This window comes from Ornithodoros turicata, chromosome 1 (genome assembly GCF_037126465.1).
Source record: "Ornithodoros turicata isolate Travis chromosome 1, ASM3712646v1, whole genome shotgun sequence".
NCBI lineage: Eukaryota > Metazoa > Arthropoda > Arachnida > Ixodida > Argasidae > Ornithodoros > Ornithodoros turicata.
This window is the reverse complement of record NC_088201.1, coordinates 33,967,057-33,981,396: the sequence shown is the minus strand read 5'-3', so window position 1 is coordinate 33,981,396 and position 14,340 is coordinate 33,967,057. Positions and strand designations below refer to the sequence as shown.

General features: G+C 46.6%; 2 protein-coding genes across 2 annotated transcripts; both read left to right on the top strand.

Moving 5' to 3' along the window:
- The first annotated feature begins 247 nt into the window (after positions 1 to 247).
- LOC135398197 (uncharacterized) lies at positions 248 to 3,258 on the top strand. Its single transcript, XM_064629629.1, has 2 exons — positions 248 to 581; positions 2,733 to 3,258. The coding sequence occupies exons 1-2, from the start codon at positions 408 to 410 to the stop codon at positions 3,180 to 3,182; spliced, it is 624 nt and encodes a 207-aa protein (XP_064485699.1). The 5' UTR covers positions 248 to 407; the 3' UTR covers positions 3,183 to 3,258.
- A 7,752-nt stretch (positions 3,259 to 11,010) lies between these two features.
- LOC135398186 (pyruvate dehydrogenase [acetyl-transferring]-phosphatase 1, mitochondrial-like) lies at positions 11,011 to 13,361 on the top strand. The gene is made up of 2 exons (XM_064629620.1): positions 11,011 to 11,395; positions 11,479 to 13,361. The coding sequence occupies exons 1-2, from the start codon at positions 11,246 to 11,248 to the stop codon at positions 12,754 to 12,756; spliced, it is 1,428 nt and encodes a 475-aa protein (XP_064485690.1). The 5' UTR covers positions 11,011 to 11,245; the 3' UTR covers positions 12,757 to 13,361.
- Positions 13,362 to 14,340: the final 979 nt, after the last annotated feature.

Genomic DNA, 14,340 nt, shown 5'->3' with positions numbered 1-14,340 from the left:
CACGAGTTCGCTCGACTGTTCCTGAAAGGAATATGACTTTCACCGTGCTACGAATTACACCTCCGCTGTACAAGGTCGTCCTTGCGACGTTCAGCATGGCTGGTGCACAGAGACCTTCTCCACATTCCCTCTCGACAAAGTTTCCAGAAAAGGGACGGCTCTCGTGCAGGTCTCGTCATACCGCCATGAGACACGCCGGGGTGATTTTTCTACTCTGCTTCCTGGAGAGTACGGTACGTCAGCTGTCTGACGCCCATTTCGAAGCGCCCGTTCGGTATCCCTGTTATTACATTCATCACTGCCATCCGCATTATGGAGGAGCGCACGCATATCCTCCGCAACCCTTCGCATTTCCGCAAACTGGATATTTCGGAGGATTCAGCTATGGCCATGTTCCGGGTTACTACATGTATCCACCACCTCCCCCATGGTTCACTCCACACGTTGCACCACCAGCACCGAAGAACCTCGACCCCTTCCCGGGAAAATATCTCGGGATGGGAGCAGTCCAGCACGTGAACAATGGACGGGACGTTGTGCTAACGTGTAATCTAAACGCCGACGGTGTCAAGTTGGTGTCGGTAAGAGAGTCTTGCTTTCTTCAACTGCAAGTGCGGTTGGTCACGTAGACCTGCATGACGAACCGCATTTGATGTGTGGGATTTTACGTGTCTGCGACACAGCGTCCGCTGAAAAAGGGACCGAACATGTGCCTGCAAAATCGTCGGCGTCCTAGTCGCGTAATCGGCGTTCCTAACGCAAATAAAACAACGCACAAAGAAGCAGGCGGCACACAGCACTGTGTGCTGTCTTCGACTTTGTCGTCTCTTCCGCGCGGTTTAACGGAGCAGGGAAGTGACATTTAACGTGGCTCGAAACTCTGTTTCATTCATCAAGCAGTTATCAGGACCCAGGATGTACAATATTTGCGCTGTGCAGTGTATCGTCACTGTGCAATGTAATTGACAAAAACGCCCTGTGAAAGCAGTCATCCGCCCGACCCGATCTCTCGCGTGCCGTCAGCACACACCGCGTGACTCTCATTGGCCACCGAAAATTCGTCCGCTACTGTTATGGGGCTTCGGCCGCGCTGGGCTACAGCCTGGGTTTTCCTCAGACTCTTTCAGACATATGTACAGGCTGGGTTTTCCTCAGACTCTTTCAGACATATGTCGGCGCAGTTCCCTTAGAAGTCGGCCCAGGACGCATATTCCCCCAGGGCGTCAGTCGTGACGTTGCCCACCTACGTGAGGCCGACAACGGCAAGCCCTATCGCCATCATCACCACCTGGGCTACAGCCAACACTACAGCACGAGTCACCTGATATGATATAGACCCTTCCATCGGGGCCGCGAACGTCGACGTTGGCTTCGTTCACTCGCTCTTTGAAGGAGTGGATGACTTCTCGATGGTGTGTAGATCAGAGGCCTCTCGTGCGCGCAACCGGTCAGCTGCTCTCGTCGTTCCTTCGCAAGAGCCCATGTTACTTATACAACGTAAACAACCGGAATTAGCCGAGGCAGGCTACATTTATGGACAAATACGAACATGTAGCATTCCTGACCGGAGATCAGGAGGGTCTAGCTTCGATTCCTGGCGTCAGCACCTTTTTCCTGAGTTATTTGACTTCATTTGATTTCATGTTATTTGTTACACAACACGCCACAACCAAAAGTGAAAAATTTATGGAGGCATTTCAGGGCTCCTTTAACATATTACGTCGCTAACTACCCCAACTATAACTACAGTTGTAATTTGCCTTATTTTATGCACGCTCGTGATAACTTCCCTCTGTGCGGTTTCGGTTTAGTCGCTGCCATCTGGCTCGGTTTGTTTCGGCCTTCTTCACTGCAATGCAATGCTGTCTTTCCGAGGTGTGTATCTAAGCAAGCCCCAAAGGGCCCGCTTCACTATCATCACACAATATTACAGCAGTGCAGCTACATTAGATTTGCTCCCTGAGAGAGCTTCTCCTGCGTACTCAAGTCAATGCAGTGAAAGCACGCTTCACAGGAGACTGCCACGGACGGACGGACACAAGCCTTATCTGACCTCACTACCTATTTGTAGATTGCATTCGTTGAGAGTAAGTTGAAAAAATCACTGCAAGTGCACATTTTACCAGTTCCCTGTTTCCTTATGTCGACGTCCAAAAGGTTACGAAGTGCGGCGCTGTCCTTCGGAAAAACGCGTTGCAGTCTGCTGAACAGTCATGTCGTCTTCACTTTCTAAACGTCCGCTGCTACAATGACACGGATAACGTTTACTACTGATCGTTGCATTGCTTATGTCTTAGTTTGTCACGCTATTTGAAGACAAAATCAATTGAGCCGTATTTGTTAGAAGTTGAACATATTCGCTGACGGAATTCCGCAACCAGACAGTCAATGCTTGCAGTTCAACACAGCTCGCAACAGACTGAAAAGGTTGTCGCTGGCTAAAAGTCTCTACATTCTTTCCTCCACGGCTCTCTGAAACCACGCAGAAGAGACTACGTTCGAAAAGAAACAAGCGTCTTGGCGGAGCTATGTAAACATATATGTTGCCAGATCAGTCCGCTAAGAGAATGGCCCAGATTTGGCAAGAGATTTGTATAATTAATTACGACTCCTTTAGGTTCCGCTGTGTCCATATATTCAAAACGTTTTCAGCAAAATGTTCAGGTTGGTTATCGAAGCGTATCGTTATTCGCTAACATGCTCCCATCTTCTATGCTTTTTGTTATTTTCAGAACGTGGTCTGGGTAAAGGCACAAAATGTGTATCCCATTCATCGATACCCGCACTATAACTACGGGGGACATCCCTCACACCATCATCGACCGCCAATTGCTCCAGCACCACCAGCACCCCCAGTTCCAGCACCACCACCACCACCACCACCACCACCACCACCGCCGCCGCCGCCGCCGCCTGCTTCATCAGCACTGTTGCCACCACGGCCACCTTTGATGATTCACCAACCTGCAGCTTATGTCTGCCCTTATTATGGATGCTACTTCCGTCATATCGATTACCACGACCGTCGCTACTTTGCTGCTGAGAAAGGCGGCGAAGGAAAGCTTTTCATTTACGGATTCCATCCCAAAGACGTGGGCGTGTATCGCTGTAGCGCCACGGCTTCGGTCATGGGGTCCAAAGACACAAAAACAGTGTACCAACTCATAGAGCTGTTCGGATAAACTGAGGTACAGGGTATCACGTGTCCCTCGATGTAAATTTCTTCTTTAATTGTGAAGTGAATAAAACGAGCACTTCAGAAAAGTATGACCATGGCGGTCTTATGTTGCACTTCTTAAATGGGCACTGAAGTGCAAAAATTTCTCCAGCAGCATCCACAGCAGGCCTTCCTGTGTAACACTATGTCACGTGGGCGCAGGCCTTCTGCTGTCTAGGAGGTGTTGACTGCAAGGTCTCTTGAGAAGGAGAAAACGGGGAAAGCGCAATTTCGAGGGGGGGGGGGGGGTCCTTCGCTACTGTAGCACTTCAGCGACGAGATCGAGAACGTTGTCAATTGCTGAACGTCCCTGACGAAAGCCTGCCATGACCTCAGGAAAAAAGCGCACGCTTTCCGGGTACCAATTCAAGCGGCAGAACACCATGCGTTTCATTGTCCTCGCGACGCAGCTTAATTGTGAGGGCGATCGGGCAAAAGGAATCAATATTATGCGGCGACCTGCCTGGTTTGAGAAGAGGTAGGAACAACCATTGAAGTTTTCCATTCGCTTCGCCTGTACGCCAAGTTCCATTAAAGAGCCTCAAGATGAGCCGACGTCAACATAAGGGAAGATTCCTGAGAGCTTTGTACATCACCTGGTCAGCTCCAGGCGAAGTGTGCTGGGGGGAATTCCACAGGGCAAATTCGAGCTCAACAAGCGAGAAAGGTATACGTCCAAGGCAGGGTCTGAAGATGAGTCCAAAACGACAAGGATATCACGTGCAGGAGATAGCGCAGAGGTCGAGAGCGTGGTGAGGAGAACGCAATACTCCTCAGTGATCTGCGGAACTGAGCTGCTGAACAACTGGGGCAGAAAGCCCCCTGAGCACGGTCTAAATACGGGACATCGGTGTGCGGGGTGACAGAGATTCAGCAACGTTCCGCCAGCGGTCGCGCACCAACTTAGGGCCCGTAGCCTGTACCCACATGCGATACACATGTGCGGAAATCGCTTGCGGGTTCCGCGGCTCTCAAGATATCGGCGCTGACGACGCTATCAACGTGCTGCAGACTGCGTGGGACGCCTGAAAAAAAAAAAAAAAAAAGAAACGCGTGACGCAGTGCGGCAGAGGAGGAGGGAGGAGGAGGAGTGTCGTTGGGAGGAACCCGAGAGGTCTGCCTGCCTGATTAGGCGGCATGTTTCTCGGGAAGGGAAAGGTGCTGGAGAGGAGGAGAGCAAAGGGTGAAGTGGAAGACCGAGTGGAATCCGCTCGGGGGGAGGATAGCTGCGTCCATGGGCCGACTTCAGGGGAACTGTGCCGGCATACGCCTATTACACATCTGAGGGAAACCCAGGAAAAACCCCAGACGGCACAGCCGGCCCGCGGATTCGAACCGCGGACCTCCCAGTCTCCAAGCGCACGCGTTGCCGCTGCGCCACCGGAGCTGGTCGCGCAGTGCGGCAGGAGGAGGAGGAGGAGGAGTGTCGTTGGGAGGAAACCGAGAGGTCTGCCTGCCAGCTCCGGTGGCGCAGCGGTAACGCGTGCGCTTGGAGACTGGGAGGTCCGCGGTTCGAATCCGCGGGCCGGCTGTGCCGTCTGGGGTTTTTCCTGGGTTTCCCTCAGATGTGTAATAGGCGTATGCCGGCACGGTTCCCCTGAAGTCGGCCCATGGACGCAGCTATCCTCCCCCCGAGCGGATTCCGCTCGGTCTTCCACTTCACCCTTTCCTCTCCTCCTCTCCACCACCTTTCCCTTCCCGAGAAACATGCCGCCGCAGTGCGGCATGCCGCTAAAAATCGAGCATTGCGCGGTCGAGGGAAAGCGGAACACGGAGGCGGCTTCTCTCGCAGCGCGGCAAGGATTTCCCTCCCCGCATACGCGTCTGCGCGTGTTTGCCGCATCCGCATGTGGGTACGCGGCCTTATGTATGTGCCTTTGGACTGCCTTCTGGATCCATCGAGCTTCAGCGTGATGAGATGGAAGTTGGGTGCGATGAGCTCTGAGCTCGGCGCGACGACGAATGGCGTGGAGTCTCTTGTATTCGGCGTCAACCGCAGAACAATGAACAGGGGGCGCGAACAATGCTTGTAGCAATTTTTTTCGCTGCATCAGTGACAGCCCGGCAAAAGCCACATTCACTGTCAGGCGTATTGGCCGCGAAAGAGGCTTCGAAAGCAGTTCTGTAACTCTCTATAACGATGCGGGGGGATATGTTTAATAGAAAGAAAGGAAAAGAGAGAAAAGTGGAAATGTCAGCCAGGCTGATGCCGCGCTTCCGGTCAAGAGATCCAACGAGTCAAGAGATCCATCGAGTCAAGAGATCCAACTGGTCACGTGACAGGCGAGTCAAAAGATTCAAAGCGTCAAGAGTTCCAACCCGGTCAAGAGATCCAACCAGTCAAGAGATCCATCGAGTCAGGAGATCCAACCGGTCACGTGACAGGCGAGTCAAGAGATCCAACCAGTCAAAGCGTCATATACTGGTCAGGATTCCCGACAGAAAAGAAAGTCTATCCCTTACCATGTTCATTGCAGAACGATTGCGCTGTGCGTAGTATTAAGTTAGGAAGTAATATGCCCAGTAACAGTGAAGACTTTTCGGTGTTTTCTCTCTTCTTACCACACACGTACACGCACAAAAAAAAAGTAAGCGAGAAAATCCTGTAGTTGTGCTGTAGGTTACGGCGGCGAGTCCCCCTTTTGCCATTGCACGTTTATGTCCATTGCCCCTAGCGCCGTAACACGCTATGCTAACACGCCAGGACGGATGCTTGTTACCAAGAATATTGAGTTCAACTTACAAAGAATCGTAAGCCGTTCTTTTCATTGGCCCTCACCCTTGTCACGTTATTGTATTCTTTTACTGACCGTGCGGGAAAATACTGTCTGGCTGTGCTTTCCAATCAACGTTGACCTGTCATGTTCATTGACCTCAACCCCAAAATGCAGGGTATACTGCTGGACTCAGAGTCGTCTTTGTACTTTTGCGTCCATTGGCGCAGCCGTTCCCACGTTATGCCAGAACTGAAGTTTGTTACCAATAATAATGGGCACAGCCGCTTTGTCTATGTCCTTTTGTGGACGGCGGGAAAAATTAAGGGAAAACTTAATACAGAAACACACATATACACACACAAAAAAAAAAAAAAAAAAAGATGTTCGGGCATATGAAGCTATCTTTCGTACCCTGAGAGAGTCCATGATCAGACGGTTCCGCCATGTAGAACGTGTGTCCACAAGAGCGACTTGGCTCTTCGACTACGAGCCTGCTGTGATACGAGAAGTGTTTGAATAATCAACGTGTTTGAAACAGCAGCCGGCCCACCCAATATGAGTGTACGTAACCCACGCTTCTTTCACCGCTTGTTAGTCATCTTTTCTTTTTCATCTTTGTCTTTAATCTACCTCGTCCTTATTTCATCCTTTGTTAGTTTATCATTTATTTCCTAATTCCTTTTCTTGTCTTTTTATTTATTTCTTATTTCTTAATTTTCTTTATTTATTTATTTCCGGAATAGCAAGGCGACGTCCCGTTTGGCTGACCTTTCTCCCGTTTTTTCCCCTTTTCGTCTAATAAATATATCCCCCCCCCCCCCCACGCTAACTGTAGAAATAATCTCTAACACGAAGCGCTGAAAAAAAAAAAAAGAGAGAGAGAGAGCACTCCTATCCATCCTGTGTTACAAACAGGTTGATCTTACAATGCAACCACCTGTTTTTAACTCAAATGACATAAGAGAACTGTCGGCTTTTCTTTGACTGTGCTATGCGTTACAAAGTAAGTAACTAAGTCAATAAAAATGAGATGTTTATTTGCCACCTGCATTTGTATTCTATTTATACCGCACGTAAAACGAGTCCCTCGTATTTCGATACGGGTAATTTCTGCTTAGCGATGTTAGAGTTAACGACGTAACACAAAGGGGTCAAAAGATCCAAGCCTGGCGAACCCTCAGACGAGTCAAGAGATCCATCGGTGGATCTCTTGAAAAGCGATCTCTTGCGAAATCAAACATCGAGGTTTTCGAACAAAGTTTTCCTGGAGTCAGGAACGCTGCGTTGGTTCCCAAACGATCTCACGCGAAGGATGCAAGCGTAGAGATTCTCCCGATTCACAAAGAGTATCCGCGTCACTAGAAAGTGTCACATGTGAATGCGGGCGACGTGCAGGAAAAAAACAAACTACTTAACGTTGTCCCTTAACACCAATTCCTTGTAGTGTTCTTGGACACCTAAATATGAATCACAAGCAGTGATAATGATATTTAAAAAATACTCTTGTGCCTACGTCGCTTAATTCACATACTGTCGTAAAATCCACTGCCTGTCTCTTGTATATTATGCGCTGACAAAAGAGCTTGCTGCGGAAATATTTCCTATGGAGTGAAAGCTTCCGCTATAAAGGTACGTACAACATACGACGGACCATGTACGATATTTCCACTCAGGCTCCTTCGTCACAGGTCAATGTTCCACGCACAAATATTGTGGTGGGTGCCGATTGCGCCACTGTGGACCGTAAAATATTTTCGCTTAGCCACGATGATGGATCATGTAGCCATCCTATGCGGTTTCAATGCAAATGAGGCTTCACTAGACAAGCAGTAAAAGTGAAGATCTACATGCACGGCACAATTGCTCTGCTCCGTTCTCATCAAACAAGTAGCTCAAGGTAAAAGTCGGAAGCACAATCGAGTCGTAAAGCTTGCGGCAAAATCGGAAGTAGTTGGCGCCTGCAGTAACCTAACTACTGTAGTTAACCACTCAAAATAGTAGTTTAACTAGTAGTTGCCACTACATTTCTGCAAGTAGTTGATAACTACTTTTTAACTACAATCAGACAGTTTAACTAGTAGTTTAACTACATGTAGTTAACTATACTGGCCATCACTGATATTCAGGACATATTCAGGAACAAGAACATAACAGGAAGATATTCACGTTGATACATACAGTACAAACATACAGATATACAGTGCATGGCACTAAAAGGGAAGAAGAAAAACTGTACAACTTCACATGTTACTGAGTGAACGCCAGAGGAGAGTTTTGAAAACGTTTGTATGGGGGTTAAAGATATCAAGAGAGAGGTGAACTGCGTTTATCATTTGTTGAATACGTGCGATCGGATTTGCAGGCATATGGTGGGATAGGTACAATATATTCGTGTGTCTGGTTACATTGACAGGTACGACGATATGAAGCTGATGTAATGAAGATTGTGTATCGAGAAAACTGTGTAAGATCTTATAACAGAGGATAATATCATGAAAACGGCGTCGCGTTGAGAGTGGAAACGACATTATCTCTATATAGACATACATTCTAAAGTCAGGGCTCTTTCTCAAAAATACGCTATGTGTAGAAATTTTTAATCAATCCGTGACGAGTCAGTGTAGGAAAGAGAGTTCCACACTGGAGACGTGTTGGATCATCATCATCATCATCATCATCATCATCATCATCATCATAATAATAATAATAATAATAATAATTGGAATTGGAACTTTTATTGCAATAATAATAATAATAATAATAATAATAATAATAATAATAATAATAAACACTTCGCCAACGGACTGGCATAACACAGCAAGGCTTGTTATCACTAATCCGTGATATGGACATCAAAATGCTTGTATACCCTGCCACGTTGCGTAAACAAGGTTTTTATAATTTTTGTTTGTTTGTAAGGAAAAAAAAGGAGAAACTGAACTCGTCTCCCGACTTGTTCTGCTACTCCTAACATAAATTCTCAACCCCACCCCCCACTCCCCCAAAATACTTCTCATGTGAATAAAGTACCAATTTGGGCCTGTTGGTCACACATGATAAGCAGTGCGTCTGTCCTGTTTCGTTCTTAGTGTTTTTAGCACTGGTTTTAGCGATTTTACTTCACATGTGCTTGACTCGCAAGTTCGCTATTTGTTTTGTTTTGTTTGTAAGAAAAAAACAAGGAGAAATTGAACTCGTCTCCCGACTTGTTCTGCTACTCCTAACAAAAATTATCACCCCACCCCACCCCCCAAAACTACTTCCCAGGTCCTCTACTCTCAAGTTCGCTATTCACTGTTCAGAAGTCCACTATCCACATGTTCACTATTCGCTATTCATTATGCACATGTTCATTAGCCGTTCGCTAGTGAACATGTGAATAGCGGATAATTGTGAATAGTTTTCATAGTTTTATTTTCGGCGTTGCTTACCCGTTACGCCCGTTACGAAGTAAGAATATACAGCATTATCTTCTCACCGCTGAGGTCAGATTGCTATAGCCGCCAAGCTCTTTACGTGCGGCGTGCGCAAGAGACTCCAAAACAACTACACCTCGGAACGGAATCGGCTCATAGCTTGACTCGCTGTCCAGTGGTAATGGAAAGAAGGAGCAAGCTTTGTTCAAAGCACCTGTGTCGTACGTTCGGGCATCCTTCTTTTTATTTTTTATATGCATCTGAAAAGGATAGGTGGCGTCGCGAGAGAACTGTGATAATGATCGGCGCCACGGTCCGTGGATTTTATTGCCACCTATGGTCTATGCGTCTGGACCGGTTGTTCCGAATTCTGAAACCTAGTTCCAAGCTACGTTTTTCTCTGGCCTGCACTCCAGCAGGCTGAGGGACCAGCTGCCACAAGCGAATTCCAGTTTGTCGTCATCCATAGTCATGTTCACATGCTTCCACACAATCCTGGTTGCTCTATTTCGTTTTGTTTTACTGTTGGCGGAAGCCCTCGATGCACGTATTTCCGGGTCCTTTTGTTGCTTGCCTGACCTCTCCAAGCCAGGCGCACTGCGTACGCATCGCCACCAGGCACAGATCTAGAGGGGGCGGGTATCTATATCTTCATGTACTGCTTCGATCGACTGTTGACCCTCGATAGTGCATGTACTCCAAAGCTGTCCCCCCCCCCCCCTCCATCAGAAAAATAATGGATCAGCGTAAGGAAATAGCGGGTGCATACACTCAGCAGCATGCGCCGAACGTGGCTTTGAGTTTAATGCGTGCGCAGTGAGAACACGCTATTTCCTTGCGCACACAAGACAATTGCGTACGCTGGACCGAATGCTTTCTAAATTGGAGGAAATGGAGGCACGTTTAGAGAATATTTTGCGGGACCTGAATTTCGTTTACCTTAGTTGATCCTGCACCAAAGAGTTCTTAGGGGTGTCACATGCTTCGCAGGACCTTAATATTGTAGAAAAATAGCATTCGCGAAATTCGTTAAAAATAAGTCCTCGCGAAAATATCTACTTATACGGGTCATCAAAAACGAAAAAAGAAACACTGTGCCTGTCGCGTACTTATGTGGCAAGAGATCGCCGTTCGAATACGTACTGAATTTGTACTGAATCTCAGAAAGGTGATCGGAAGATCGCGGGTTCAATGCCGACCGAGAACGGCAGAAATGTAGGGGAGGTAAACATTGCTCATATTCCAGCATCGTGTGTCGGAGATTTCCGGCTCTCGACAAAGTAACTCAAGTTGGTCTAAACTATCCGCAATCCCACTAAAGTTAGTCCTACCCTGCGGCACGTGCAGCCGTGAAAGAGTGGTGCGGAACCACCAGTACTGGCTTTACCTTCTCGATATGTCTTTTATTATTATTATTATTATTTTCTATCAGTGGGAGTTGAAAGGTCCTGCAGTGTGTGCGGGGGGGGGGGGGCGAATATCCCACGGAGTAGATATATTTTTCCCCCCGATGCTTCTGAAGACATAGACATAGCCGTAATGATAACCCCAATTTTTTTGCCCCCCCCCCCCCTCCACTCCATGTTTGCGGTTCTTGATGAACTACTCAAGGACGCTTGCGAACTTTTCTCGTAAATCTCGCAAAATATCCTGAGCTTCGTTCTCGCGGAAGCAGGGAACAACGCGAGTTGTTGACGAAGCCTGGCAACGCTAATGGCGCGATCCATGCGAAGGCGGTTCGCTTCATGCACGGTGTATAGCGCAACCAAGGAAACGTTTCTGCGCTCGTCACCTTTTCAGTAGAAATCACGTTTGTTCAAGAATGTAGCCTTTACGTGACGTTAGCAATTTACATAATTTCCATTGCTGTGCATGTAAATGTGCACAAAACAGAAATGGCACCGACCTTGGCAATACAGCCGATGCACCTCTGCATGCTCTTGAGATTTCAAGCGCATTTCTTAAGCAGAAAAACCAGAACTATCTCACAGTACATCCGCAGGTACAGTGACTTTTACGGAGCTCCAAAGCTGGGCCCGCCCGAGGTGAGTATTCGTGTGGCCATTGGATAAGATTGAACCCATTCCTATGCACGAGAACGGTACCTTTCCAAATATTTTCTCCTTAGGTATCAAGGATACTACGTGCCAACGAACATGGCTTAGACGTTCAAGCAAGGTCTCTCCGTGCTTTCGAGACAAACCAACTTCCTTCGAACAATCCTATGGAGGACCGTCTAGTGATTGCTCGATGCCTCCTGACGACAGGACACTTATTTGGTGTGTTTGATGGTCATGGTGGTCACATGCTCTCTGAACTCCTCAGCCATCGCTTGTTTGACTATATCGCATTGTCTATACTACCTCCACATATTCTGAAACAGTACGTGGCTAAAAATGAAAAGACACATCTTGTCAAAATGCTACAGGTGGAAACATACTTGGAAAGTACTGAAAGGGAGATTCATTTTGAAAGCCTCAGCATGTTTGCAAAGGATCTTCTGACTTCGGCAGGTGGACATTTCTCCATGCAAGATGCTTTACAAAGGGCGTTTCTTAGGCTCGACAATGATGTTTCAAGAGAGGTGCTTGAAAACAAGCTTCCAGATTCACTCGTTTATGCTGTTACTGGATCCTGTGCATGTGTTGCACATGTTGATGGCACCCATTTACACATTGCATCAACTGGCGACTGTAAGGCTGTTCTTGGAATACTCGGTGATGATGATTCATGGCGAGCAACATCACTGAGCTTTGAACATAATGCAGACAACCTAAGTGAATTGAGAAGAGTTCTATCCGAACATCCCACCTCAGAAGGAAACTCAGTCGTAAAACAAGACCGTCTTCTTGGTAATTTGGCACCGTTTAGAGCCTTCGGAGACTTCAACTACAAATGGAAGGGAAGCGTCATCAAAGAGAAACTTATCCCAATATTTGGACCACTAGTATTGGCAGGGAACTACAATACTCCACCTTATCTTACTGCAAAGCCAGAAGTCACCCACCATCACCTAACACCACGAGATAAGTTTCTGGTAGTGGCTAGTGACGGGCTTTGGGAGCAGCTGCAGCCGCATAAAGTGGTGAAGTTGGTAGGACAGCACACAAGTGGAAAGCAAACCCTCGATCTTCTACGGCTTCCACGGCCACGAATTAGACTAGGGGATGTGTACGACATTCTTCTGATGCGACAGAAGGGGATGGAACAGAAGCCAATTGATACCAATGCCGCAACGCATCTGATTCGCAATGCTCTAGGAAGAACAGAACGTGGTATAGAACATAGTAAATTGGCGGCCATGTTGTCTCTTCCTCAGCAAGTTGTGCGCAGTTTTAGGGATGACATATCCATTGCCGTTATCTACTTTGACTCAGAGTTCCTCAGGCTCTCTCCTGCTTCCTAAACTGGGTGTCCAAGATTGCTCAAAAGGAGTTACTACACTAGAACACTTGTAATTGTTTCTGTTTCTCTGGGCTGCTACAAGCAGGACAAACTCTAGGTATATTGTTGCAACTAAGCATGCAAGAATAACATTGGTATGTATGAGCAAAAATCTTTGGTCTGTGGTCAAGCTATATTAGATGAACTACTTATCTTAGGGTTTCTCTGTTATTTATTGCTTGTCTGGAGTGAAATGTCTTTGTGATCTCGTATTGCTTTTATTAGTAGAAATGTGGTAGTAATTTATTATAGAGATGAAGGAATTGACTTTTTTTTTTAGGCACATTTGGTTTATTGTGTTTCAGACTGTGCCTTGTGCTGCTATTCTAGTCACTGTCTGACATAGTTGTTGGCTGTAGACAACAAGCTGTAAAATCCATAGCAAGGAGAGTTGAAAAATATGTGAAGGCTACTTGTTTTGGTGGTACGCATGACTCCGCAATACTGTACAGGTATTAAATTTTTTATGGCGATTGTTATCGCTACTTTTAGCATTGTTACAAAAATAGCTCGTTCTAACTAAAACTGTGTAGCTACAAACAAGAAATAAACACTTTCTTAAACATGCACAGGTAACACAATACTTCCCTTCAACAAGTGAGCTGTGCTGTTTAAGTTGACTGCAGCTCCAAAATTAGTGACAAGCGAGAGAAGGAAGAATGTACGGCATAGCTCACTGTTTTGTGATAGAGTAGGATGTACTGGAAATGTAAAGAATGCAGTGAAAAGAAAATTGATGAAACTGGGATGCATTTTGTGAAAGCAGATGTATTTCACAAACCAAGCAAGCCAATCGCAGTAATCAGCTTCAGCAAAGTGGCAGAACATTTGCTGATACTGAGGGCCAGCTGTAGGTAACGCATCGAATCTGTGATGAAAGAAAACTTCCTAAAACACACTGGTGTTCACATGCATCATAAAGGCAATGTGAGGGGTGTCTGGTTGCAGGGCTCTTGGTTGCAGGTATCTCCTTCTTTAACATAACATACTGGTAGGCGTGTTGAAGGAAAGTAACATTTCCCCCTGTACACTAAAATAAGTGCAGAACCAAAAGCAATTTTCAAGATGACGTATCAATAGTGACTCGATAGACTTGAGTGAATGCACAATATGTGCAAGGTAGTGGGGGACAAAAAGGTGGTTTTCATTAATTAGGTACTTGCTAGAGGTACCTGAATAAATATGTATTTCTTCAAGTACCTCCAATGCCCACAGGCACATAGGAGGGGATTACATATCCATCTATGAAATGGGTGGATTAAGAAAACGTTTGAACAGTTTCTTTCTCACAATGTAGTCGCATGCTTCTTAACTGGTATTTTTTCTTTAGTTGCAGTATTTAATGGGGATTGAGCAAGTATTACCTACTCAGTCCCACCCATATCCCCCATCCCATATCCTGTCACACAAAAAGTACTACGAACCTGTTTGAGTCACAAGTTTGCTCCATGTATTTGAGGTTTCTTCTACACATTATATTAGTTCAGTTAACCTTGCATTCCAGGAGTACAGGTTTGCGACAAAAGCAGCAACCATTCTCCGAATA

Excerpts from the sequence above, each read along its gene's own strand:
- LOC135398197 (XM_064629629.1), top strand. The coding sequence starts at position 408 with ATGTATCCACCACCTCCCCCATGGTTCACTCCACACGTTGCACCACCA. Across the intron at positions 582-2,732 it reads ACGGTGTCAAGTTGGTGTCG|AACGTGGTCTGGGTAAAGGC; the intron begins GTAAGAGAGTCT and ends TGTTATTTTCAG.
- LOC135398186 (XM_064629620.1), top strand. The coding sequence starts at position 11,246 with ATGGCACCGACCTTGGCAATACAGCCGATGCACCTCTGCATGCTCTTG. Across the intron at positions 11,396-11,478 it reads CAAAGCTGGGCCCGCCCGAG|GTATCAAGGATACTACGTGC; the intron begins GTGAGTATTCGT and ends TTTTCTCCTTAG.